General features: G+C 39.7%; 4 protein-coding genes across 6 annotated transcripts; 2 read left to right on the top strand and 2 right to left on the bottom strand.

The window, feature by feature from the left end:
• Positions 1 to 213: 213 nt before the first annotated feature.
• On the bottom strand, positions 214 to 7170 carry fnbp4 (formin binding protein 4). 2 transcript variants are annotated; one of them, XM_085281667.1, is made up of 17 exons: positions 6954 to 7170; positions 6434 to 6505; positions 6185 to 6315; positions 5736 to 5910; positions 5183 to 5330; positions 4994 to 5090; positions 4538 to 4882; positions 4266 to 4458; positions 4033 to 4172; positions 3848 to 3952; positions 3375 to 3508; positions 2216 to 2376; positions 1737 to 2038; positions 1516 to 1633; positions 1176 to 1369; positions 819 to 976; positions 214 to 674 (listed from the first exon to the last, which is right to left on the bottom strand). In XM_085281667.1, the coding sequence occupies exons 1-17, from the start codon at positions 7075 to 7077 to the stop codon at positions 590 to 592; spliced, it is 2682 nt and encodes an 893-aa protein (XP_085137793.1). In that variant the 5' UTR covers positions 7078 to 7170; the 3' UTR covers positions 214 to 589. The 2 variants fall into 2 exon arrangements, with proteins under 2 accessions (XP_085137793.1, XP_085137792.1); XM_085281666.1 differs by having other exon boundaries at positions 215 to 674; positions 4988 to 5090; positions 6954 to 7169.
• A 13-nt stretch (positions 7171 to 7183) lies between these two features.
• LOC146569397 (seipin-like) lies at positions 7184 to 9917 on the top strand. Its single transcript, XM_085281668.1, has one exon. It carries the CDS (start codon positions 7425 to 7427, stop codon positions 8688 to 8690), a length of 1266 nt encoding a protein of 421 aa, XP_085137794.1. The 5' UTR covers positions 7184 to 7424; the 3' UTR covers positions 8691 to 9917.
• Positions 9918 to 10059: 142 nt separating this feature from the next.
• lrrc10 (leucine rich repeat containing 10) lies at positions 10060 to 13441 on the bottom strand. Its single transcript, XM_085281669.1, has 2 exons — positions 13243 to 13441; positions 10060 to 13053 (listed from the first exon to the last, which is right to left on the bottom strand). The coding sequence occupies exon 2, from the start codon at positions 12976 to 12978 to the stop codon at positions 12109 to 12111; it is 870 nt and encodes a 289-aa protein (XP_085137795.1). The 5' UTR covers positions 12979 to 13053; positions 13243 to 13441; the 3' UTR covers positions 10060 to 12108.
• Positions 13442 to 14883: 1442 nt separating this feature from the next.
• cnot2 (CCR4-NOT transcription complex, subunit 2) lies at positions 14884 to 27461 on the top strand. Of its 2 annotated transcripts, none has more exons than XM_085281663.1 (15): positions 14884 to 15127; positions 18089 to 18217; positions 18312 to 18384; positions 18552 to 18699; positions 18780 to 18962; positions 20142 to 20218; positions 20651 to 20776; positions 20996 to 21120; positions 21249 to 21366; positions 21705 to 21861; positions 22463 to 22524; positions 22997 to 23046; positions 23135 to 23235; positions 25714 to 25858; positions 25941 to 27461. In XM_085281663.1, exons 2-15 carry the CDS (start codon positions 18101 to 18103, stop codon positions 26025 to 26027), a joined length of 1569 nt encoding a protein of 522 aa, XP_085137789.1. In that variant the 5' UTR covers positions 14884 to 15127; positions 18089 to 18100; the 3' UTR covers positions 26028 to 27461. The 2 variants fall into 2 exon arrangements, with proteins under 2 accessions (XP_085137789.1, XP_085137790.1); XM_085281664.1 differs by lacking the exon at positions 14884 to 15127 and adding an exon at positions 15362 to 15384.
• The last annotated feature ends 44 nt before the right edge of the window (positions 27462 to 27505 follow it).

The raw sequence follows: 27505 nt of genomic DNA, 5'->3' as shown, positions 1-27505 counted from the left end.
TCATAAAACCCTAAAAAAAAAAAAAAAGAAAAAAAAAAAAAGACTGATCCAAATGCACTCTTGTGCCGTTTGTATAGTTGTATGCCCTAGTCATTGTAGTATTGTGATTGAGATGGTGGGAGGGAAAACAAAACAGAACAAAAATGCAAAAGAAAAAAAAAAAAAAGATCACTTTAGAAACATTTTAATAATTTTTTACAAAATATACAAGTTCAACGAAGTCCCCCCCCCCTCCCCTCCACAAACATGGCTTATCCCATTATACATTTTATATACAACATTGTAAAAATGCTCAAAATAAAATCCTCCAAAACAAATGGGTGATCATCTACAAGGGGCTATACAAAATAGCCATGAAACACTTGATATACCGATTTACTCGAGACATTTGGCACATTTACAGTGGTGGCTACAAAAACCAGGAGGACATTCATGGCCTGCCATGTAAGGGCTTCTAAATGTCTTCATCACGGACAAGTAAAAGTTCAAGTTTAGAGAAAACCCTAAGCTGGGGAAGGATAACCTAATGACAGTGGTTGGAGTGGTTTTTAAAAACATTGCCTGGACAGTGTATGACCCAGACCTGATGTTACGTGTTCATCTTCCTTTTCTTCAGGCGTTCCCGCCAGTCCTCGGGCAGTGCCTCAAAGTTGGCATTCTTTGAAGCTTTTCCTCTGTAAAAATTGAAAAAAAGTTACATTTATAATCACTGAAATAAGAGTAAAACTGGGCGAGAAAGCAGTAAAAACAAGTAAAGCTCATTTTAAAAAATAAAAAAATGAAAACCTAAAGTAAAAGGAAAGGGCATAACCACATACGTGCTGAGCTGCTGTTGCTTCCACTCTTCAATACTTTTCTTGTTGAGCAGATCTCTATCTTCATCACTGGAACTGCTCTTTTCTTCCTCATCCAACTCCTTCTGTATACTCTGCCACTTCTTCACCAGAGAAGGCATTTTGGTCTTACTTTTCTTGGGCTAGAGAGAGAGAAGTGTGTCAAATGGAAAACGTGAACTGCATGTTTTCCTGAATGTCATTTTAAGTATTGCATCAAAGGGACGGCTTCATGGAAAGGAATTTTTTTTTGAGAACAATTAGTCTAACAAAAGACAAACCATGATGAACACTCCGGAATGAAAGACTTCTTGGTCAGCTGATTTTAACTCCAATACTAACCTTATCCTTTTTGGTTTTCTTGCTCTTGTCTGTGGGCAGAGTTTTTGCCCCAGTAGGTTCAAAGGGTGGCTGAGATGGTGGCAGTGGTGGTTGTGGAGGCAGAACTGGGACAGGTGGAGCTGGAGGTTCACAAGGTACCAAAGGGGCAGTGACGGCCGGCATACCCCAGTAGGCAGTTGCTGACATTAGAGGGGCTGCAGACAAGGAGAAACTTTATTGCTACTTTGTAAACATATTAAATTAACCAATTGTGTACATGTACTGTCCCTTATTCAGGGTAGCTTTGCCTTTTGTTTTCATTATGATGGACGTGTAATGAAACTTTTTTTTTTTTTTTTACCTGCACTGGCAGCTGGCTGGGTGTACAGAATGGGACTGCTGCCAATTGTAATGGTTTTATTCATCTGACCAGCTTTACGTTTTTGACCCTTTCCCAGGGGACCCGATGACTCGACAGCCTGTGTAAATGACAACAAATACAATATAAAGCTAAAGCTGATGGCTGTTCTTCTGAAAAAAATGAAAACACTAATGTAATTAGAATTATAACTACTTCCACACCTTCGTGCTAGCAGAGCCTGGCGGCAAAGGAGGCTTCCCACTGCCATCTTCCTCAGTTCCAGGGGCTGGAGGCTCTTCATCATTGTCATCATCCATCTCCATCTCCACCTCCATGATTTCTCCATCACTGTCAGGAGGGGGAGGTGGGGGAGGTGGTGAGCCTGGGGGGAGTGGTGGAGGTGGGGGGTAGTTGGATGGTGGAGGAGGGCTGTCAGGAAGTGGAGGTTGGGATGGGGACCAGAAGGATGATGGATTGGGCTGAGGAGGTAGCGGTGGCGGGGCAGTAGGAGGACATGTAGATCCTTTGTTTAAAAATAAAACAATAAAAAAAAAAAAAAAAAAAAAAAGGGAGATTAATATTATTATGCAATTACAGCAAAGAAATATGTATTGAACAGACTTTATTGCAGTTATTTTCCTTTCCACTCCCCAGTAATTTTCTCCTAGTCTAAGATCAGCAGCAGTAATAACAGATTTACCTGTGACACCTGATGCACTTGTTTTGGTATCCACCTGGCTTGAAGTCTGTGTCTGAGTACCCTCGCCATCTTTCAGGTCCTCCTCCTTGTCATCCTCTGTTGGAAAATCCCACTGGGAGGCACCGGTCCGGTCCTTCACATAGAAATACCGCCTGTGCTCTCTAGAGAGTGGGACAACAGAGATAGAAGGCACAAGTCTCAACCACTGGTCTACATACTTGCTGTGTAGCTTGATACCCTGGGACAGAAGGGCAAGGGAGTGGACAGTATGGCCACAATTAAGGACTAGGAATGTTGGTATGGACAGTGCTTTTAACTGTCCTGAACAAAGGCCGAATTAAGAGTGTGGTTATGGTTGTGGATAGGGAACCCACCTTGCTCTCAGGAATAAATAAACAAACAAATCATCTCTAGGTCCTGAAAGCAGCATTCAGCAGCTCACACCATGGTTGTCACATTTCTTTTGTTTTAGACAACCATTCCCTCCCAGACACAGGAAGACGCCGGGGAGGAAGTACCATTATTATTATCAGCAGCAGCAGCAACAACAACCATAGGGCATAAAATAAGAAGCACAAATTCAACTCATTTTATGTCAGAAAGAAGTAAATGGAAAAACAGGAAAACATATGAAATAGAGTTGGTCTGACCTGCTGGATTCCCGTCATTGCTCCATCTTCACCTTTTATTTGATGCGTGACACTCGTCGCTTCCAGGGCATCACTCTTTCAGCATTGCATTCAGGGGGTTGTAGTCCTGTAAAGTGCAAAGCTGTCCCACGCAACCAAACCTTCCTACCATACACCCCCTCCCAGTTTTTCCACTGACTGGACCCATAATCAGTTTACAAATGCCCTTTTACAACAAAAGGCTTAAGAGTCTGTTAAGGGACTAAGAGTCCTCTCTGTGGCAGGTGTATTTAACACGAAGCAGGCAGGCCCAGAGTGGATGCTCCCTTATCAGTGTACGCAAAGGACTGCATCACAAAAACCTGAAGAGTCTGTTTCTGGTAAGTATTTTGATCCACTCGGACTGGTTAAGCTTCTCCCCAAGTCATGTTACAAAGTCTGCAACCTCAGCACTGAGGGATGTGTAGTCACACGGTAAGATTTTTGGGGGGCTGGGGAGTTTAGAGATGTGAAAGGTAAGGAGCGCGTACCTGTCCCAGTGGCAGGACCAGCCTTTAGGGGTGGCGTTAAGTTCGTAATATTTTATGTGTTCGGCAGCTTCCTGCAGCCGGCGGCGAAGATAGACTCCATTCAGAGCGCCCTCCCTCCAATCAGCAACCCGTGTCTGGGGGAAAAATGAAATAAAGAACAAAAGAAGAAAGACAAGAGGGACAGAGACAAAAATTAGACAAAAGCCCATAAAATATAACTAAAGGGCTCAAGAGACAGATACAGACAGAAGAGCTGCAGGATAGATGAGTAATATGGAAGAGTAATTACAGTAAGTTTCCAGAATGACACCTTATGATGAATTATTATGAAGATTTTAAATATTAAATACTACCGCGTGCCTGTGCAAAATCATGTGAAACAAAATTAAATGTTAAATATTTTAAAAGTCGCATTAGAAAAGCAGCAAATGGAAGTTAGGATGACATTGCTTAGAAAATGAATATCCACGCACCTCAGTTTGTAGCAGAAGCAGCTGAAAGTTTGAGATCCCTTTCTTATTTATCCCAAGAAACTCCATCTTGCTGATTAAGGTGTTTGCCAGTTCACCGATCTGAAACTACATTTTTTACCATTAAAATATTTCTCAAAAGAGAGTGCACAATTACTGTTTGTTAGTAATAGTAGTAGTGTTGTTACCTTGAGCTCAGGAGTTTCCTCTTTGAGCTCAGATGTCTCCCCCTCCTCCTTCACGGAAGGTTTTGAACCCATTTTGTCCTCAGAATTTTCCACTTCATTGTCTTCTCCTTCCTCAACACTTTCTAAGACTTTAGGAAGTGCTACAAGAAACAAGAGAGGCATAAAATTATGTAGATAGAATTTTTTTTATGTTATTCCACCCACTTCTCTCATGTGTTAATGTTTAAACTAACCGGTCTCTGTGTTATCCGGTATATCTGAGCTTCTACTGTTAGAGTCGGGGCTGGCAGCACTGAGGAAAGAAGTCTTCCACCGGTTCTTCTTCAGCAGAACACCACGAGGACCGGAGGCTTCTTGGCTATTCTCAGAACAAGGACTGGAGCCCCCAGCACTGACATCACCCTCCTCCAGTGCTCGTAGCTCAGCCTAAGAGTCAGGTGTTTGATTATTCTGTGTGCCAAAAGAAAGTTTCAAAGATATTCCTTTTGCTGCATTAAATACACACCTTTTTCCTTTCCAGAGCCAGTTCTAACTCCATGGTGTCCTCTTCTGCCTCTTCATCACCTTCAGAGTTGTCTCCAGATTGCTTCTTGGTGCATCCATCTTTCTGGACAATGGGAGCTGAGTCTGAGTCCCTCAGAGGGGTAGAAGGAGATCCTGTAAGACGAACGCCATCTCCGTCAGAATCCAAGCTATTCTCACTCTCATCCAGGCCTTTAAGCAGTCTTTTCCTCCATTTCTCTTCTGCTTCCTTCACTTCAGAGGGGATCAGAGGAGCGAGGAGTGCTGCAGCAACTCCCTGGCGCTCTTCCTCTTCACTTGTGAGGCCTACAACGCTTTCAATTACCTCCTTTAAAGAAAAACACAGTGCAAGTCATATTTAGTATCAAAGTGAGAGTATTTAAACAAAACAGAAACTAGCTGAATAGTTGAATTGGGGACAGATGGAACATGCCTTTACTTTTGTCTCTTTTGCTGATGTTGTTGTGGCAGCAGATACAGCATTTTCTTCTGTGCAATAACCTGCATGAGCTGTGCCATTTCCATTGACACTCGAGCTATAAATAAAAGCAGAATACCCACAATTATCAGGTGTCAGAAATAAACATAATTTTCAAACACTTTGTTTAATACTCTTAATGTCTCCTACCTGTTGGTATAATGTCCCAGGCTTTGCACCTGATCAGCTAGATAGTGTGGCAGCTCCCAGGACACTTCATTGGTCAGTGTGTTCCAGTAATAATAGCAACCAGAGTTCTCGTCCCACACCTCCTGCCAGTCTCCCATCTCTACACCCACTGAAATACAAGCAAATACATGGGACTTTAAAAACCACCAAAACATAATCTCAAAAATTAACAAACAAACAAAATAAGACAAAAAAAACCCTCCAGTGTTCTCAGTTAGAGCAAAGAAGATATTAACAAAAAAATAAATAAATCGGCTGCGTTTAATGGTTAGTAGACATCAATATCAAATCGTCCCTTTTGAAAGTAACCACTGCGTGATTGATCTCTTTATATAATCAATGTAGCACATTGTTAAATACTTTATGTAATCAAGACTATAACATTAGAAAAATACAGTTTTCTTTTCATATGAATATAAATACATTAATATACAAATTATTTTTGGTGAAGAAATATAAATCAGTTCACTAAGGACATGCACACTTGATATTTTAATGCAGCAGAGATAATTACCGCCGGCTAGTGAGTACTGTGTATTGTACTCAAAGTCTGTGCCTTGCTGATTCTGTCCTTCACCAGCAGCTGGCTGCTGAGTATTAACCTCAGGTTTGGGTGGAGTAGCACTTGGAACTGACTGATGAGTTGGTGCATCATCTGAACTTGGCTGAGTTGTGATTGCATCAATTTCCTGCAACCAGAAAACACAGACGGCAAGTTTTTAGTTGCGTGAATAAACCACACGGGTCAAAGCACTAGGCTTTACATAGAGTATATGATTTAATAATGAATAAGGAGCTCAGAGAGTATAAAATCTGCATAAGTTATTTGAAAAATCAGGAAAAAACAATTTTATAAAGTTATGAAGTAGAAGTTGACTTTAACCTACTTGTCATTAATCTACACCTTTATTAGCTCAACATAAATAATAAGAGACTGGCTTACAGTATCCTCATCATACTTACAGCCATGAAATTGGCCAGTGTGCTGTCGATGTCACCAGACTGATTGTGTTGAGAATTTGCGGCTGACCGATGAGAATCTCCCGCATCCTCTTCATCGCTATCCTCATAGGCTCCGAGCAAAGACAACCCCTCTACAAGGGAAAGCAAAAAAGCTTTGTTCAGCGAAATGAAATAAAGTCTTGAATCTGCTGCTTGAGAATGACTGCAGCAACACACACGAAAAGAGAGAGGGAGAGAAAAACACTTCACCTGTAGCTTTTACTGCTGGAGCCTTGATGTTTGTGCGTCTCACGAATCTATGCCCATCCCCATCCTGTTCATCTGGGGAAAAAAACCAAAGTTTTGTAGTAAAGTATTGTCGCTTTTAACATTACAGGTATTCATAGACTAAATAAAAAGCATCGCGGTCTAAGGGTATCGATCCCACAGATCATTCCCCCATTTCTTTTTGGCTAGCTGATCCTATCCTATCTTCTAACATATTTTGTAAGATGAAGTGATGATGTTCCCCGAACTGTTAGCTTAGCGCACTAGCCTATAGCTTCTGGTAGAAGCTAAAATTAGAAAAATAATTCATAATAACTACAGCTCTCAGCTGCAGTTTCTCAGCGACGATGTATATTTGCAGCATATGTTAAGTAACTGGACAGCTAAATATAAAAATAACAGTATTATTGTAATTAATGATAATCAGATGAGCCCGTTGTTCGCACCTCAGGTATTTAGCACTAGGCTAGCCTGCCGCTAACATGCTACTGAGATAAAATACCATCAGATCCCGAGGGCGCTTCTTCTCTCTCTCCAACATTCACGCCGCGGTTCCCGGGTGGGGAAAGCTGCAATATAGTTCTCCGACCGACGGCTCCTCCAGGGAGGCGACTTTTCTTCCCCATCTCTGTTTATGTGTTTGTAGGCCTGCTTCCTTCGCTGGCGACGTTAATTACTGCTTTTTTTCTACGTCGCTGCTTCGAGCTGGCACAAAAGCTTTTCACTTCCGGTTCACGGTGTAGTGTTTTGAGCATAGTCTCCGGAAATTCACTGTGTAACCCGGTAGGCTAATTTGCTATCTTAAATTCACAGTCTGAGTGAAACCAACACAGTCCAGACTTTAGAAAAACAGGATATTTGTTTTTGCCGAGTAGTTTATTTCGCCCGTGACGGTAGCTGCAACTATCACGGTTAGCGTGTAGCCGGTTAACCAGACTTGAAATGGAGGGTGAAGATAAGCGATTACACGGTTATGGAGGAGACCCACCCACTGATGCATCAAGGTAGGGACCTTCCGCTGAGGCAGCGGTCCACGGGAATCCAAGGAGCAACGACTGTCCAGAACGGGACCAGAAGAAGGTCGGTGAGTTCCGGTTCGGAAACATTAGGAGGTGCCATGGGACCACTTCTGCACTGGCTGCACGATGTGGCAGCTGTCACGCTCCTCAAAGCCCGACGGACACTGCTTCAGGCAGCCATCCTTTTTTGTGTCCTAGTGCTGCTGCTCTGGGTGTCCATCTTTCTCTATGGAAGCTTTTATTACTCTTATATGCCTACCGTGAGCTTCTCCACCCCAGTGCACTTCTTCTACACTGCTGACTGTGATACCTCGGAGACGAGACTTTGCTCCTTCCCCACAGCCAACATCTCTTTCATGAAGAATGGCAGAGATCAGGTGATGGCCAATGGTCAGCCTTACCGAATATCTTTGGAGTTGGAAATGCCTGAATCGCCAGTGAATGAAGAGCTGGGTATGTTCATGGTAAAGATGTCTTGTTATACCAAGGGTGGAACGACTGTCTCATCAGTTGGAAGATCTACAATGCTGCATTACCGCTCTAAGCTTCTGCAGACTATGAGTACCTTAGTGTTCGCTCCTCTTCTCGTCACTGGCATGGCGGAGCAGAAGCAGCTCATAGAGGTGGAGCTGTTCTCAGACTTCAAGACCAACGCTTATCAACCCACTATTGGTGCAGTCATTGAGATCCACTCAAAACAGGTTCAGATCTACTCATCTCAGCTCCGTATCCACGCTTACTTCACTGGTATTCGATATGTTCTGTATAACTTCCCCCTGACATCTGCAGTGATTGGCGTAGCGACCAACTTTGCCTTCCTCAGTGTCATTGTGCTGTTCAGCTACCTGCAGTTTATATGGGGTGGACTCTGGCCTCCAGATCAAGTGAGAGTCAGGGTTATGATGGGAGACGACACCCGCATCCAGCAGAGGAGAGAAGAGGTCCGAAAGCGCATGGAGAGGGAAAACTCTCAGAAGGAACTTAATTCTTCTAAAGTGACTGGATCTGTGAGTGAGTCATCTGATTTTCAGGAGACTGGCACAGGCACTGAGCTGTCAAAGAATGCCTCTGTAATCCCAGATTCCTTGGGGCCTGATGTTCCAGATAGCAAGGAAGAGGAGTCTCATGAGTCTGATGGGCCAGAGGTGGAAGAGAATTCTCCACCTCAGCTGGGTGAAACAGTACTACGGCAGAGACCTGGACCCTGGATGAGCCTTTGAACCCTGTCACCTCACACAGTTACAGTACCTGTAGGATATGCTTATATATTCCATTATCACTCTTTAGCAGTTTGAATGTGATTTGGCAGATCGTGATAGATTGAAGCATACCTACTGTTCCAATTTGATCAAATTCACATGCATGACTGTAATCAGTACTAGCCACATTGTTTTAGCTGGAACACTTCTCATTTTGACAAGAGGGTTTTTTTTGTAACTTTTAGTGGTGCTTATTTCTTTCTTCTGGTCTTACAATTCTTGTCTTTGTTACATTTGAGTTTATTCTTTCCCACATCAAGAGGTGCTACATTCCAGATCTGGCTTGTCTAACAGTATTCTCTATCGTCACATAATGCCAACAGCTTAACACACCCTTTTAAGTCAGTTCAATCTCCTCATGTGTTACCCTTACTTCTCAGTTCAAACATCATTAAATATGATGCCACTTTTGAAAGTAAATGCTTTGCAATTGAAACAAAACTGCAAAAGACTGATGCATTTTCTCAAAGGGTCATTGAGAGACCAATTAGATTTGGAAATTTTGGTGTAAAAAGACAGCTATGGTAAAAGGTGCAAAGAGCCCAGCCTGAGGGATCTAAAAAAAATTATGTTTTGTTTGTTTGTTTGTTTTAATATTATAAATACATGTTCTTTTTCAGTGTACCACATGACTTACCTAGTGTGGCATATTTAGTTAAAGCTTGACTCTTTTATACAGTTGTGGTTCATTCTATGAGGTCTTTATTATTAAGTGCAGTTTGCGTTCTGCTGTTTGTTAAAAAATATTATTTATTCAGTTTTCATCACAACCAAGCACCAGAACATTTTAGATGGGTCTTTTAAGTAATATAAGTTTATTGATACATGTGAAACTTTCTTTATTTATCATTAATGACTATGGAGAATAAGAGGAATAGTAAAGTTACTGTAGAATTGAAGCTGATGTTAGTATGTGGCTCAGCCTCCATGTGTTTAACCTGCACTTCAGGGGTGCTTTGGATCCAAGTAAGTTTAAGTAAAGGAAGTGGGCAAGTTGTGTTTTCGTTGGACTTTGAACCAAAGATATTTATGTATGTAATATAATGCACTCATAATCTCTCATCTTGTATCCTGAGAAAATACGAGTAGATGTTATGTGTTAAACAAATTAAACACAGTTAACTTCTTTATTGTCACCATAATAAAGCAACTCTAGCTACCAACTGAATTTTTAATTCCTATAGAGAAATCTGATGACTGTCTTGCAGTCTTACAGTAAATTACTTAATAACAAATTTACATTACATTACATATACATTTGAGAAATGTAAAATCATCGACAAGATAAGTTAACTTGTATCTCCAGTAAACATGTCCTGAATACTGGGTTTTTAACATTTTAAACAAAAATATGTTTACTTCTTTTTGTTCCAATCTCTTGTACAGATAATTTACTGGAAATTCTAAGCAACTTCTGATGGCTAGTTCCAGCAGGGTACACAAAGCCCAAACTCGTTTCTTCAAACTGACAGTGAATTACACACTTATCAGATCTCAATCCCATAGCACCTTTGACATGTGGCGCTACAGGAGATTTTTATCATGTGATGCTATCATTTCAGCATAGACCAAAAGCTCAGAGGAATGTTTCCAGCATCTTGTTGAATCTATGCGAATTAACACAGTTTTTTAAGGGAAAAGCAGATTGAACCTGGTGCTAGCACAGTGTACCCAATAAAGTGGTCAGTGAGTGTGTGTGTGCAGAGAGAGCAGCAATGCAAACTCAAATGGTTTGTAATAAGTTGTGATCTGCAGATACTTAAAGGGTTAACATTGATGCTGTTGGCTTGTATTAAGCATGAAATCTATATATAGGTATGTGTCACACTTAAGCATAGATTAAATAACATTACAGCTATTGGTTTGAAAAAAATCCTGCAACTTCACATGACGTCTGATTTTGTTATAAAGGTAAAAACATACCAAAACTCTGGTGAATGCTTTTGAATGACTAAACATAAAGATGTTTATACATTCACAAACCTTCAAATTTAACTATACTGATTTAAAAAACAAAATAGGTGTTGTGTTTAATATAAGATTAAATAAGTTTATTCCATTGTTACATTAAAACATAATGTTAAGCACATAAAACATAACAAAATCAGATTGATATATATGTAGTTTATAATAGGACCATACAAATGTAAAAGATTACCTGAAATCATAATAAATACTATAACGTAATATAAGTATACATTTAGGTAAAATATTATGCATTCATATATTTAAAAAATCAAATACATATTTATAGAATAATATAAAGATCTATGAAAGGTGGAAGCACAGAAACCAGTCGTAAATAATCACATTTCCAGAAGAAAAAACAATTTCAAGCCCTTTCAATCTTTTTTTTTTTTATGCATTTTGTTTAGAAAGTTTCCAAATGCCCAGATCATATATCGTGGAATTACTTTTAAGCTTGTTTACAGAACATTTTCCTGGTACACAGGGGAATTGCAAAATTGCATGTATGATCTGTTTCAAACCAGAACCTTACAGCAACGACATTATGGCCCATTAGCAGTCTTTATTCAAAGCCACAGCTCCAATCTAGTCGATGAATTATGCATTGGTCTGGATACAGAGTGCACTAATTGACTTAAACCATCCATCTCTGGTATTAAAATCCTCAGCAGGTGCAGATACTATCTTGCACTGCTGGAACAAAATGTTTTCTAATGCTTTGCATTGTAAAATCAGAAGTCACAAACTGTGAATTATACTGACTATAAAAGTATAAAAGTAGAAACTAATTCTCAGATCACTGGACAGCAACAGCTGCATGGCTGATTTACTAGAATAATGTTAATGCCTGTTTTGACACATTGCCTTGCAAACATACTATGTGAACTTGGCAATACACAAACAATATAATACATGCAACATTCCAGAGGGAAAAGATCAATTAAAAAGTTTACGGTGTTGAAATGAATAATTTCAAGGCATGCAGTCTTTTTATTTTGTTTTTTTAAATGTTGCTTTTATGTCGTGATTCAAATATCCCATTTTACAGACTATGCATTTTGGATTTCATTACTTTATGGCCTTTATAAGGACAGTTCAATCCAAAATAAAGTCATAATCCTAAGATATGTAAATGCAAACATAACTAGTATATCTAAAACTGGCCAACTCTCACCAAACAATCTGATAGACAAGTAGCACAGCAGGCCAGTTGAGGGTGTGTGTGTGTGTGTGTGTAGATTTGATTTCAGAGGTGAGCTTTCCCTTTTAAATGATTGGCTTTACCATATATGGACCAAATACCATCACCCTGACGGTATTTGTCATGCCACTCTGCTTTAAGTGCTCCAGGACGCCACTCGAGCCTGGCCAGTCAATCCCGGCTCCCCACAGCTGAAGGTCACTTTGGTCCTTAACCTTGAATGTTCTGTTGCTCTTCAGGATGGACTTCGACAACCTCAGCTGTAGTCTCACTTGCTGCTTTTGAAGCATCATCTTCCTGCTCGTCATCTGAGCTATCAGCCCATCGCCCAACCCTTCTGACTCCCTCAGCCACTGCTGGGGCATTAACACAGGGGTTGTGGTCATAGATCACAAGTTTTAACCCCTGCATGTGAGAAAGGCTAGGAAAATGACGTATTCTGTTCCGATCTACATCAACAACAGCCAGAGAGTGCATTTCAAGTAACACTGGTGGGAAATCTGGCAGTTGGTTCCCAGCAAGCCAAATACTTCGCAGCTCGTGCAGCCGTCCAAATTCTTTGGGTAAACTCCGTATCTGGTTATATCCGAGGTGCAGGGTCTTTAGATTTGAGAGCTCACAAACAACCTTAGGGAAAACAGTGAAGCAATTAGTCTCCAGCCACAGAGTGCTAAGTTCCCTAAGCTCTCTCAGCTCTACGGGGAGGTGATAAAGCCTGTTATTACCCAAGTAAAGAATACTAAGCTGGGGCAACCTGCATATGGCTAGTGGGAGCTCCTCAAAGCAGTTAAAATCGAGGGCCAGAAGCTGCAGCTTTCTCAGGCTCTGCACTTCAGCCGGTAAGCTGCTGAGGTTGTTGTCACTCAGGTAAAGCTTCACCAACTCATTGAAGAGACAGGCAGCAACAGGCAGCTTTCGCAGCTGTCGGCTACTCAGGTCCAGGGTCCGATCTAGTGGCATCTCCTTCAGGTCCCCAACTAAGAAGCGCTGGCAGCGTTCAGAAGGAATGAAGGCGAGAATACTTCTCATGGCATTGCCCATTTTTCTTACTGTTTCTGCCACAAGACTGTTACTCGACATCCATCTCCTTTATCTTCAAGTGAATTTCATGGTGTTCCATTAACACTCCTCCACTTCCCCTCAGCGTTTATTCATCTTGATAATCAAGAAAAAAGAAACAGTGAAATCATACAACAGCTTAGGAAGGAGGATGACACATCAGTTATATTATGAAGTGCATCCTTTAATGTAATAAAGGGGGTGTTGTGTCAAGGTAATATATAATAAAATTAAACAGAAAAACATTGTAAGTGTTAAGATGTTCATACAAAAAATTCAAAATACCTTCTTTCTAATGTCTTGCTGATGATATCCAGTATGACTCCCAGTATCTCCTACAGTAAGCCATTTGTTTATCCAACTTAATGAGCTGAAAACTTATTGTATTCCCTGGGCAGATATTTCCCAGTGCAGTCCTCTCACTATCTCTCTGTGGCTCCAAGCTCTGCCAGACTCTCATGGCTATAGCAACCACTAGCTCTCTCCTCCCCATTTGTGCCTAATGACTTTCCCCTCTTCTTCTCTGAGATGACAGAGGTGGGAGAGAGAGAAACAGGGAGGGGCAGGGTGACATGGATAAGCAGAATAAGTGCTTTGTGATGAAAGAGCAACAAAGGTCATTTGCATTCTGCTGTAATCATCCCAGAGGCAGTCTTGGGTAGAAGCCACTGGGCTCAACAGGTGAAATGTTCTTAGCAATTTGCCAGTGTTTGCAGGGATATCAGATTACTTTGATTAGAGTATACTATGTTTTCAGTTATGGAAAATCTCTGTAGATCTGTGTTTTGCCAATGCCACATTGTATAGTCTTGGAAATGGGTTCATTTAGAATGAACACATAGCAAGTCAAATCCTCCAAATCCAAACAATCTTCATGCAAGCTTATACTCAAAGATGAATATCCTGTAAGTAAGCTGGATATCTTACAAGAGGTGTGAAGTGTCCATGCTATCTGACATATCTTCATTGGGGCTATTTTCCAACTAGATAAAATTAGGAAGGGATTTCATTGTCCTTATCTGAGGGGGCAATAGTTGACCCTCATCTGCTTTCACTCACTGACACACTGTTTTTATCACTTTCCCGCAGCCACTTACTGCCAGAGCACAATAGTGTGACTGTCATAAAAGATCCTGTTCATATTAAAAATCTGGATATCTCACAGGAAGGGAAGCACAGATATAATATATGGTTCCAGGGTGAAGTAACTGGAATGGAAACATCATTAATTTTATACCTGCCTTTTCTACTGTAAAACCCATTTATTTCCCCCCCTTACACTAGGCTTACTTGTTGTTCCCAAAGCTTTCAGCTATGTCCAGTTCTTTTCCTCAGCAGATAAATAATGATGATTGATGGTTTGCCAAACACTTTGATGTTTGGCAAACTAACTGATAAAGGATCATTATAACAGCCTTAAGACGCCATCTGCTGAGGAAGTCCATACAATGTGGTTTTAAGTTTCCGGGCCATATTAAATTCATGTGAAGCTGCTGTTTTCCAACCTCACTGAGTAATTCATGCCACTGTGAACAGTGTTAGCTCCTGCAGGTCCACTTTAAAATACCTCTGACTACCAGGCTTTTCTCAACTACTCATTTTATGTAAGATATGAACAGATATAGCCCCCAGTTTGTTGTGTGCTAATTTGATTAAATGTAGAGTAAAAACAAACAAACAAAAAACGTTAAGTAAAAAACAACCAAAAACACAGTTGTGACATAAGGCCCTTGTCAACATGCAAAGTTCATGTTTTTGCACAGAAACCTGTGAGATTTGGGATACTCTATGAGATATGTGTCAAATGTGGTTGGTAACCAAACTTTTATTGCTGACAATCACATCCTCTGCAGTATGTAAATCCACACATTTATTTTACTGGAGTGAGACACCTGATGTTCACACGAGGGAGACAAAAACTCGACAGTGTCATATTTGCTTTAAATGACTGCAAAATCTTCTTTTTTTCTTTCCCCCTCCGTGAAGTACTTTTCTGGATATCTGTTGGTTCTTCTCCCAGCACCCTGTTAGGGAAACTATCAGATGTGTTCGTTTTTGTGTACGGAAGTGATCAGCAGGTTGTAAGGTCAAGGGGTAAAGGCTAGACCTCTTTCGATTGAGAATACTCACAGCCATCTTGGATCTAACGAAGCGAAGGGAAATTGATGCGGTGAGATTATTTTACTTATTTTTGTTCTTATGTTAAAATTGCCCTATGTAAATTAAACTCCGTCAGCTGGAGCTTTTTACCTCCCTTGCTTTCTTTCGTTTAAATACGTAGCACGTCGTTAGCCTTTAGCATCCGCAGATTGTCGCTATTGGTCTATCTGCTCCTACTGCCACTGCCTGCAATCGGAGCATAAACTGAGCCGTGAAAACACACAGCTGACAGTGGATAAACGGAGGCAAAGAGGGCCAGTGTTACTGGTAGCTAAACCACTGTGTATTTCTCAGTTTAAACGCTCTGTTACTTTGGTTGTTTTTAGAGTAGCCAGTTAGCAAGCTGACGTTAAGCTAGCTAAGCTAACTGAAAGTGACAAGCACCTAGCCTGCTAATGTTAGCTACCTAAACTAGTGTTGGCTAGCCTGTTAGCTTTGTTGCTGTTAAACACATCAATAGTAAAGTTTAACGGGATGGAACTTAACAACCAGTTCTGCTGTCATCTCATTTAGTTAACAGGTATCGTAGGGCTGCAGTTTTTGTTTTTTTTGTTGTAAAAGTCAAATAAATCAATCTTCATTTTAAATTCGTAGAGAAAGCAACTATTCAAAAGTTTATTTTAAGAACCGTAAGGTGCCAGTTGTAGCCCATTGAATTACAAAGAAATTATAACATATTGCATTTCCAGATGCTTCCATTTAACTTAGCCTTGCAGTCATATAAGATATCTTTTTGTTTATACAAAGGTTATGAAATATCAACGCTGTGTGGCGGCAGTAAAGTTCCAGTTGCACAAACAATACAATGCGGTGCTGTTAGTTTCAGACATGGGCTATTCAGTCTCAGATCATTGGGGTTTTTAACAACATTTTCTGCTCAGCCGTCTTTGATTTGCCTAAAAAAGTGTAGTCCAAAGTTTAAACATATAGACTGATTGCTGTGAAATTTCAGCATCGCATAGGAAGTACTTTAAATATAAAGTACTTGAGATATACAGTACTGTGCAAAAGTTTTAGGCAGGTGAGGAAAGATCCTGTAAACAAAGAATGCTTTCAAAAATGCAAGTGTTAATCATTTATTTTAATCAAACAACAAAATGCAGTGAAGGAACAAAAGAGAAATCTAAATCAAATCAGTATTTGGTGTGGCCACCCTTTGCCTTCAAAACAGCATCAATTCTTTTAGGTATACTTGCACACAGTTTTTGACGGAGCTCGGCTGGTAGGTTGTTCTAAACATCTTGGACAACTAACCACAGATCATCTGTGGATTTAGGCTTGTCGATGATATATACGTGTGTGTTTCCCCCCACACATTGATTTGATATCTAAAGCAGTGTTTGAACTCGAATATCTGAGAATCTGTTAAAGAGAACTGGCTTCTTTTACCATGAAAGTGAATCAGGTTCTTTAAATGGGAGCAAATACAGTAAAAAGTTCCAAGAATTATTCAAATGTGTTTAAAAAAAACCCGTCTCATAGACTAACAAAAAAGAATAACATTAGTTATTAGTTAGAGACAGTTTCTGGAAGGTATTGACATATTTCACAATAGTACAAAATCAAACATGTAGAATGCTTAATCACAGAAATGAAGAAATAGTTATTTTTATTCAGCTACCATTCTGGATTGAGGAAGCCTAACAAGTTGTACTGCATAACAAAAATTTCAGCCCAGTAGTCTTACCAGATTAGAACAGATTTCTCTGGTTTCCAAGGTGCTCTCATTATAACTGAGAAAGTACTTCTGCTAAACATAATCTATGCAAATTTGTTATTTTCACTTGCTCCCTGACCCTTGCTCTAAGTTTAAAATGTAGTCACAGGGATTAAAAATGCAACAAGTACTCATGTAAAAAATAAAATAAAATCCCAAATACAAATAAGTATAGCAAAACAGGAGTAATGAGTCAGTAGTGTTCCAAGGCCAAGTTGCCATCAACACAAGGTGCAATTGGCAGTCTGATACAAGACTCTAACCCTAGGAGCTAAATTCTAATCTTAATTCCCCGTATGTGCTTCTTTAACTCTAATCCTTACCTATTAGCCAGTATGCCTTGAGCTGACTCCTATTCAAAACCCAGGAGGAACCAAAACTGGGATTCACCCCCTGCCTGCTTACCCTTCTGAACCTGCTTCCACCTTCCTTACCCCAGAGGAATGCTGAGGGGGTTTTAGGACACACAATACACCTTAACGGGTGGTTTGGATTGCTTGATGCCAATTTATTATCCACTTCTGATCCCTGCAATGTCTCCTTGCTAATTTCTTCTCCCCATCACAGACTTAGTAGAGTAGTATAAGGTGCAGGGTACTAGTGGTGACATATGTTTGTCTGTGCATTATCTTGACCAAACCAATTTGGCCGACGGACCATTTCGGAGAGAGTCTTTAGCAGAAAATGCGTACCCCTGTTCCTAATTCTTACCCTGCTGCTGCAACTGTGAGCAGAGATCAGGCAATTGCCACGCTGACTGCCTGAATGAATGCTGCAAGAATTATTCTATAAATACTAAAACTAAAAAAAAAATTTAATGTCCAATTTTGAAACCATAACATTTTTAGGCTAGTGTAGAAGTTGACCAGAAAATATTGTATAGGTCAAATCAAAATCAAATCACTTTTATTGTCACATCACATGTGCAGGTACATTGGTACAGCACATGTGAGTGAAATTCTTGTGTGCGAGCTTCACAAGCAACAGAGTTGTGCAAAATACAATAATGTAAACAAGCAAAATACAAGAATGGCTACATCTGAAACTAATAAATATATGTACTATATATATATATATATATATATATATATAGGTTGAACCTTACTGGCTCTGAATTTTATCTAGTTCAAGTAGAAATCTAAAGAGAATTAAAATTCAAATCTAAGCCACAGTATAAGTTCAAAAAGTTCACTCTTGAGCGTCTGCTTTCTTTCACATGCACATTTTAATTAATGTTCCTTTCTCTCTCTTCAGGTGACAAAAGGCATGTTTGGTGCTAGAAAGAAATTTGTCGAGTTCGTTGACGTTGTCGATAACGACTTTACCGATGAAAGCATGTACTACAACCAGCCGACGATGTTTCCACATCGGTCGGATAAAGATGTGAGTTTTGTGTGCTGGTACACCTTTCTTACCTGTTGAGATTTTTTTTCCACATTTATCTTACTCTGTTCTGTCCTTGAATGTTTTTCTCCAGATGCTGTCCTCTCCCTCACCATCGTCATCGGGTCAGCTGTCGCAGCTCGGTGCGAGTTTATATGGTCCACAAAGTGAGTGCTGACCTTTATCTTACAGCCTGTTACATCAGTTTTGTCATTTGTGATGGACTTAAAATCGTAAAGACAATTCTGCTTTTTACCTCTGAACTAGAGTTACTTAAAGTTTGATTGTGTTATTTGAACAGATAACTGAAAAGCTTTCTTTTGTCTTTGTGCAGGTGCACTCGGCTTCTCAGTAAGAGGCATGGGAAACAACACACCTCAGTTAAACCGAAGTCTAACGCAAGGGTCGCAGCTACCGAGTCATATCACCCCCACAACAGGAGTCCCCACCATGTCTCTCCATACCCCACCATCACCAAGCAGGTGAGTGTGAACTTGACTGATTAATCGTGCTGTTTAAGAAAACTTTGAATTCACTAAATTGGACGATGATGTTTTAACAGGGGGACGTTACCGATGAATTCGAGGAACGTGCTGAATCACTCTCAGGTCGGTCAAGGCATTGGGATAAGCGGCAGGACCAACAGCATGGGCAGCTCGGGGCTGGGAAGCCCCAACCGTAGCTCACCCAGTATCATCTGTATGCCCAAACAGCAGCCAGCACGCCAGCCCTTTACCATAAACAGGTAGATGGATTTAGTATTTATTGCACATATCCACCAGTGTTTCAAAGGAACATGGCCCTGTACTATGATGCAAATTCAACATACACAGGATGTCTTTCTGCTATCTGGGTTCAGTTATCTTAAAACTGGTGATTGAGCCAAGCAGTCACAAGAAGCTGATTATCAACTTAACAAGGCAACCCAGGGTTTCTCAATCTAGCTACCAGCATGAAAGAGGTGCTGTTTACAGCTTTTGACCAATCTGAAATGTGGATAAGTCTGTTGGCAGCAGAGCAGCTGATTTTGCAGAAAATGACAAAACTGTAATATGAGGAAAAATCTGAAGAAAATAATACATGCTGAACCCAAACCTGTGTGTGTGTGTGAGAGAGAGTTTTTTTTAATTTTTATTAAATAGTAGCGTAGTATTAAAAGCGCCATATGAATGTATGTGCGCTTTAAGTGTTTGATCAGGGAGACTCCCAGAGTCCTACTGTATTAATAAAGTTTAGCCTATTACAGCCTGAAAGAAAGCGGGTAAGAATGCAAGCTGCTGAAGTTAACAGGCACCTCACAGCTATCACAGCTCAATCAAGAACAGGAGAAACTAATACAGTGAATATTTACTTTACATTAAAGTTTCGATGTACACAAGATGGTTTTTTTTTTTTAATCTTTCAGCTTTATCCCGGTCTGAGATTTTAAAAAAAGAAACAAAAAAAGTTCAAAACAAATAAGTAAAAATAGGCGCCCCGTTTGTAAATTTAGAACAATAAAATGGTTTGCACCCAACAGGAAAAATAAACTTATGTCTAAGAATCTGTTTCTAATCCAACACAGTGAACTACACAACTTTATCCATGCACTGAAATCCAAGGAACAGTGACATTTTGCAGAAAACTGATTGATGAGTAGCCACTGGTTTTGTACCTGTTTATCTTTAACTGTGAACGTAACATGCTCTGAAACAGGTTAGGATGTAAGTTACCATGGTGATGTACCACCTTTGTAATAATGAAAAGCCAGGGTTAACCTTGAAGTTACCTGGATGAGCTCAAATCTTGCTTCATAGGGCTGGCATGGGTTACCTTCGGTGTGTCCTTTTGTGTGTACAGTTGCTTTCTAAAACATCTTTTTCTAATTAAGGAAATGTTTGTATCCTTTTTCTTTCTTTTTTCTTATTTTTTTCTGTCTGTGCAGCATGTCAGGATTTGGGATGAACCGCAATCAAGCTTTCATGAACAACTCATTATCAAGCAACATCTTCAACGGCACAGGTTGGTTGTTCACTTTTGTCTAACCATCAGGTAACCATTAGGTTTCAGCTACTTTTAGACTAACATTGCTCTGTCTGTGTGTGTTTAAAGCATAAAAAACAGCCACAGCCTGATAAATAATACTGTTTCCTGCACAAAATCACAGCTTTCCATTAATGCTGCTGTTAGGGTCTTACAAGAGTTAACAGCAGCAAACAGTGCTACCCATCATACATAAACTGTGTATCCTTGAAATGAATTGCAGGAAATTAGGTCTGAATAAAAATCTCATTAAACTGATCTGACTCTTTTTAAACTGTTACATAAATACACATCAAAAAAGGGGAGAGCTGCTACATCCTTAATCTACTTTACAATAAGGCTACATTATTACATATTTACAAAAATAGTGTATTTAAGGATTCACATGTTTGTATTGTCCTTGTGTAACAGATGGGAGTGAAAATGTAACAGGACTGGATTTGTCAGACTTCCCTGCATTAGCAGATAGGAGTCGGAGAGAAGGGACCGGAAACCCTACACCAGTTCTCAACCCACTGACTGGACGAGCGCCTTATGGTAAGCCATTAGACTGTAGAAAGTGTCTTATTTTCCTCACATGAATCACTGACAGCACATTCCATCAACATTGGAAATGGATTTCAGCTGAAAACCATCAGATGAGCTTCATAATGTTAGCTAAGCTTTTGTTACACTGCACACGACAGACTATCATTGCTGATTGTACCATTTTGTTTGTTTTGTTTTTTTCTTTGCTGTTACACTTTCATCATCAAGTTGGCATGGTGACAAAGCCATCAACTGAGCAGACACAGGATTTCTCCATCCACAATGAGGACTTCCCTGCACTGCCTGGGCCAAACTATAAGGATCCCACGTTGAACAACGATGACAGCAAAACTGTAAGTCACACAGCACACTGGCAGAACTTTTTTTATTTTTTTTGTGAGAAGGGTACAGATCAAAAGAATTGAAATAAATACATGCATTATTTTTCCTGCCTATTGATTTTTTTCCCCCTTCCCTTTAGAACTTGAACTCCACAAACAAGAGCACATCCAATGCAGATGGGCCCAAGTTTCCCGGAGACAAGACGGCCTCAGCACAGAACAACAACCAGAAGAAAGGGATTCAGGTGTTGCCTGATGGTGAGTCTTCACTGCCAATCGTATTGCTGCTATTCCACCAAAACAACCCTTCTTAATTGCCTTGAGTGAGGCAGTTGGACGTGCTAACCTGCATTTGGGGTTAGATAATTATCAACTAAGCTACAGTGAGGAAACCAACAAAATAACGTTCATTGTAACACAGCCATAATCACTTTTCCATTAATTTACCTGTGATCATGAGTTCAAAGAGGTATTTAGTTGGTTTGTTCACAAAGTGTAGTTATTAATGCAGAGGTGATTTGACATGAAGTACTGAATCTAGCTCAGAGTCCAGTTTCTACAGTTTGTTTTAATCTTGAGTTGTCTTGCTGCTGCAGGTCGGGTGACGAACATTCCCGCAGGAATGGTGACGGATCAATTTGGCATGATTGGCCTACTGACGTTTATCCGGGCAGCAGAGACTGATCCGGGGATGGTCCATCTGGCGTTAGGAAGTGACCTCACAACACTGGGACTCAACTTAAACTCACCAGAGTAAGACAAATTTCATTACCCTGCAAATACATACTGATTTTTCCTATAAAAAACACACACACAAAGAAACAATAAAAATTTTTAGTCCAATAATGCATGTTACATCTGTCTGCTTTTATTTTTAATGAATGAATCTATTTAGTTCCCCACCGTTTCTTTGGATGGATGTAATCGTATTGTCATTAATGTATCAGTGGCTGAATACAAGAGGCGCAGTGTCTTTGTTGCCTTAGAATTAGCTTTTTATTATCTGCAGAAGGGGTGAGTTCCTTCACTGTCATTTTTATACATTAGGAACCTTTTGCATTTGTAACAGTCACGGGAGGAGCACTAAATCATACACGCTGGTCTTTTAAGTTTCAGGGTCTATGATTTTTGATATACATCAAATTTCATTCTTACTCAGAGGTAATAAAGAAATAAGAGGAAAGAGACTCCATTAGTTAAGTTTGCCCCCTGCTGACTGCATCAGTAGGTTGGTAAAAGTTGGTATTTTCAGAGTTTTTGACATTTCTTCCTGTTTTATCTAAAACGTTTAGCAAACAGTCTGCTTTTGATATTAATACTAGCAAGAACTGATTGCAACTAAACTCTTTGACAGAAACTTGTACCCCAAGTTTGCCTCTCCTTGGGCTTCCGCACCTTGTCGACCTCAAGACATCGGTAAGACATTAATTTGATGTATGACAGTCCTGAGTAGCTTTCAAGACCAGAGTCAGAGCAGGTGTCAAGACATTTGCATTAGTGCTGAGGAGGAGCAGAGAAAGGATGCAATGCAATCTTAGTATTTTTGTAAAATATTTACATTTTTAGTCATGTTTTTTTTTTCTTTTTTAACAAAAACTGTTGTTGTGGAAATTAAAGTACAGACATACATGTGGCCCTTTAAAATTAGTGCAGCTAAAAAAACCTTCAACTATTTTATTACAAGTAGTTGGCTGTTGACAGAGTTAATTAATAAGATTTAGATTCTGGCAGGCCTCCTGGTTTTTGCTTTTTTTATCCGACCTGGAGACCACATTTTTGGCATATCGGTAGCATAAATTTACAAAGCCACAGTGAATTAAAACAGTTACACACTGCTTTAGACACTCTTGTGTGTGCTGCTAACCTATATCTGTATCTGCATTTTTAGACTTCCATGTTCCATCGGAGTATTTAACAAATATCCACATAAGGGACAAGGTAACCATGAACTTGAGCTCAATGTAAGCGGTTCAAAGATTAATGTAGTAAAATAAAATTAATCTATACTGTCTTGTCTTGACTCTAGTTGGCTGCCATCAAACTGTCTCGATACGGTGAAGACCTGTTGTTCTACCTGTACTACATGAATGGAGGAGATCTGCTACAGCTTCTGGCAGCAGTGGAGCTGTGAGTACTGACTTTTTGCTAGAAACGGGCACAAAGGTGTTTGTCTGTCCAGGAGATGATCACCTTACTTAGCAAAGAAGTTTAAAGGAGTCGTGTAAAGTCGACAGTCTTTGCAGTTGCTGCTTCGTATTAAAAACGTTTCACTGGCGAGCAGATGAGACAGTTTTGTGAAGAGGAAATTAAGCAATCCGTAAACAGAAAAACAAGCTAGAACATTATATAAAACTGAATCTAAATTCTAAACCACAGGGATTCTCTCAGCAGATGCAAATATAATTGACTTTTTCCTGACACACAAGTTCAGCAACATTCATCTACAACCCAGCTCAGTAGGCCTTCTAAGGCCCGTTCAGTCCAAAGGCCTCGGAAGACACAACTGAGAGCGGAAGCCAGGAGGGTTGAACCAACGCACATTAAGAAAAAGCCTAGACTACTTATTAACGATGAACATAGCTTGCTGATCTAAAAAGTAAAGGGTATGCAGAAGTGTTTTCAAATCTGCATTCATTCTTAATGACTTCTTGTGTAGAAGTCCATGGGGGGGAAAATGAACCATACTCATCACTTGAGGTAATCTGTTTATCTCAGTTTCTGTTTTTTGTCCTATTTGGAGTTGAATAGATGACACAACAGGTTCTGTTATTTCCACCCCTCAGTTGTGACCAGATTTCAAAAACACTACATGGCAGTAGAGCAGGGCGATATGGCCAAAAATATTTATCACGATATATATTTGAAAATTTGCGATAACGATATAACCGACGATATAATTGATGCGAGACAAAATACAACTCCACAACATTACTAGCGCAAAAAGACAACCTTCCATTTATTTTCACTTAAACAAGAAGCTGGTTTTTATGTACATTAAAGCTTTATAAAAATGTAACAGTGCAAATGCAAATTCCTTGCTGAAAGTTTAACCAAAAGGCATTTCCAGTAGAAATGGGCTGACATATCCTGAGCATAACCATGTATAATATCCACTGAAGTTAAAAAGAGGTGCTTTGCAACATTAAACTGCAGTGTGCAGTATGTATTTTTCGGACCATAAGGTGCACGGGATTATAAGGCACATTAAGCGAAACAAAGCAGTCAGATAAATCAAACTTTATTAAACTCATTCTTCTTGCTTCCTCCACTTCTGTACCATTGATTCATTAATGTTGAATTCTCTGGCAGCTGCTCTATTCCCATGTTGTTGCAGTATATTAATGACTAACCTCGTATTGTGGATGGATTATCTCAGTTGTTCTCCTGACTGAAGTTTGGTCCGTTTACAGCATCCTGCCATGCGATTGCATTTGTCTCTAACCATGAAGAACCTTCACGTTAACTTTTATAAGTGGAAAAGTGTTAGTGTTCGTCCTCCAGCTTCACTGTTTATGTTATGCTAACATAGCTGTGTCGCTAGCGATCACGTAGCACATCATTATATACCAGCTAGCCCAACTTCAGTAACCCTACAAACGTCACTGCTGTTTAGTTTCCTGTCTTCATTTATGTTGGAAGTGATAGCAGAACTGTACGTTTGATTTTTTTCAGAAATCTCTCAGTCAGAACATGCAATATCATGCTTAGGTAACTAGCGAAACTAGCGAGCTAACTTCCGCTAGCTTCCTGCTAACTTCTAACTCCGTTAAATGTAATAACTTTTGTTTTCATGGATGCCTGGAAGTTAAACTTCATAGTTACACCTGGTAAAGCAGCAATGCTGATCGTTGTATTAAAGATGAAAGAATTTAGACAGTTTTTAACTCTAAGTGATGCTGCAGTGTTGTTTGACCTGAAGATACGGAGTTTAGGACCCAGATTACTCCCAGATTTAAGAGCATCTTAGTCCGACAAATATGACAATAACAACGGCTGCTTGCATGTTCTGCAAAAAAAATGTGCTTTGTCGTGTATCTGACGGACAAACACCAAACCAGTTCCACATCACGGAAGTTGCTCCATTTTTACAAACCAATTCTGGTTCATCTGTTTCACTCAACAATCGGCCATGTGCGTATGAAAACAAAGGCACTGCGCATGCGCGTTTTACTCCCATTCTATCGCGATATTTCATTTTCCTATCGTTGCCTAACATTATACCGGTATTACCGTGAACGGTATAATATGGCCCAGCCCTACATGGCAGTGCTCGAAACGGCCAAGTCAGGGTTTTAAAGTCGAACTACACAAGTACATCTCTTATAAACAAACCTTTGGAAAAAACGCTTGTAAAGCTTTAAAATGATGATCGATTCTGCTGTGTACTCTTAGATTAACACTTAACAAGGTACAATATTGTTTGTTTATGGAATAATTTTTCTTCTTTTGTATGAACATAATCATTTTTAGTTTTTGTAGAAATAGCTGGAAGTGTGAGTGAAACTCTTGAAATGAATCTTTCTTGGTCCCTGGTTAGCCACCAGGTGGCAGCGTTTTATTTATTTATTTATTGTAATACTTATTAATGTGTTCTTCACTCTCCAGCTTTAACCGGGACTGGAGGTACCACAAAGAGGAACGGGTTTGGATAACTAGGGCACCTGGCATGGAGCCTACACTGAAGACTAACACCTATGAGAGGGGTACCTACTACTTTTTTGATTGTCTTAACTGGAGGAAAGTAGCCAAGGTAAGAGTTGATATTATCAAGTTTTATTATTTTTAGTTTTGAGGATTAGAGCTATTATCTTAAAACTATCTGTTTCTCTAAGGAATTTCATCTGGAGTACGACAAGCTGGAAGAGAGGCCTCACGTGCCAACAACATTCAACTACAACCCAGCCCAGCAGGCCTTCTAAGGCCCAACCAGTCCAAAGGCCGCAGCTGTTCCTGTACACGACACCGTTGTCCAGGAGGGACGAGGAGGTCCACACAGCTTGGTTTTTTTTTATTCCTCGAGGATTTGGCTCTTTGACTGTAGGGGTCATCACCACCATTAAAACTGCCCTGCATTTTCAAATTTACAAGCTGCCCCAAAACACCAACGAATGTTTTGTTTTTATTCTTCATGTTCCTCCTGTTTTTGTTTTTTTGTTTTTTTTGTTTTTTTTTTCCTCCTCTCTTGTTTTGAGCAGGGTCTGTGTTATGTTTACGTCTCTGAATCTGAAGCCTGTTTTTTCTCTGAAAGGAGGACTGACCTTGTGGCACAGGGCAGTGACAGAACAAAGGTTATTCTTTGTATTTATACCAAGTGTTAACTGAATTAAAGACGGGGAAAAGAAACGTTGACATCCTAGGAAGCAAGTTAAAGGGTGAAAGAAATGCAATGTTTATTGTTGCACTATATTTAGTAATAAAAGAACACAAAATTTGTTTGTCCTTTTTTTATGTGAACACCCCCTGATAATTTCTCCCCCTCTTTTCTATTGTTATTTGCTTTTCTTTTGTTGTTGATGTTTTGAGTCAGGGAGCTCATGCAATTCTCCCACATCTATACGTTTCACCTTTTTAGCCTCCCTCCTTTCAATTTACATTCATCCTTCCACCCTGTTTTTGCGTCACCAAACCTTTTCTGTCACATACAGTTTCTTCGTCTCTCTGTGACGTCTGTGCTGCCCAAACATGGACACAAATGTAGGAGACTACTTTGATGGAGAAGTCCTCAGAGGCTGAACATCTACACGACTTTGCTCCAGAGCAAACAGAACTCTTTCCAGTCTTTGTTACAATTTTGTAAGAAATGTGTACATTTTTTTTTCTTTGCATCACATAAATTAGTATATGTATGTACGAATGTGTATATATGATTGCTACATATATGTATGTGTGTGTGTGTATATATATATATATATATATATACATATATATATATGACATTTATTTTGGAAGAAATTTTGCCCTGACTTGTACCTCGTTTTTATGAGGTAAGCATGGATGCAATATGTGGATGCGACAGGAGTTTTCGGGATCTGCTGGACAGGGTGTCACATCACACTGGGCACTTGCATCAAACTAAAAAATATTAAAATGTCACATGAGGAAAGGCCTGAATCTAAGCCCCACCATTAAAAAATTAAATAAACCTAGAGATCATTATCATCCCCTGAATTTCGACTCAAACACAACCAAAAGGATGCATTTCATTTTAAGCTGATTGAACAGTGGTGGACAGCAGCATTTCATAGCAAACGGAAAAAAGACATGAGGAAAAAAAACAAAAAAGACCAATCTTGTATTTTCTGAATTTAAAATCTTAATTTCTTTGTATTAAAGCAGAAAAAGGCTTTCCTGAACCGTGTGTCTTGTTTATTGAGTATCTTACTAAAATTGGCCTCTG

Source organism: Mchenga conophoros, linkage group LG7 (genome assembly GCF_057382185.1).
Source record: "Mchenga conophoros isolate Kocher_MC1m ecotype Shallow Benthic linkage group LG7, M_conophoros_male_GT1.1, whole genome shotgun sequence".
Taxonomy (NCBI): domain Eukaryota; kingdom Metazoa; phylum Chordata; class Actinopteri; order Cichliformes; family Cichlidae; genus Mchenga; species Mchenga conophoros.
Note: the sequence above shows the minus strand (reverse complement) of the source record. Positions and strands in the feature narration are given on the sequence as shown.

Coding starts and splice junctions, on each gene's coding strand:
- fnbp4 (XM_085281666.1), bottom strand. CDS start 7,077: ATGGGGAAGAAAAGTCGCCTCCCTGGAGGAGCCGTCGGTCGGAGAACT. Junction 5,911..6,184: donor CACTGGCCAATTTCATGGCT/GTAAGTATGATG, acceptor TTCTGGTTGCAG/GAAATTGATGCAATCACAAC. Junction 3,953..4,032: donor AGGAAACTCCTGAGCTCAAG/GTAACAACACTA, acceptor TAAAAAATGTAG/TTTCAGATCGGTGAACTGGC.
- LOC146569397 (XM_085281668.1), top strand. CDS start 7,425: ATGGAGGAGACCCACCCACTGATGCATCAAGGTAGGGACCTTCCGCTG.
- lrrc10 (XM_085281669.1), bottom strand. CDS start 12,978: ATGTCGAGTAACAGTCTTGTGGCAGAAACAGTAAGAAAAATGGGCAAT.
- cnot2 (XM_085281663.1), top strand. CDS start 18,101: ATGTTTGGTGCTAGAAAGAAATTTGTCGAGTTCGTTGACGTTGTCGAT. Junction 22,525..22,996: donor TTGTCGACCTCAAGACATCG/GTAAGACATTAA, acceptor CTGCATTTTTAG/ACTTCCATGTTCCATCGGAG. Junction 23,047..23,134: donor ATATCCACATAAGGGACAAG/GTAACCATGAAC, acceptor TCTTGACTCTAG/TTGGCTGCCATCAAACTGTC.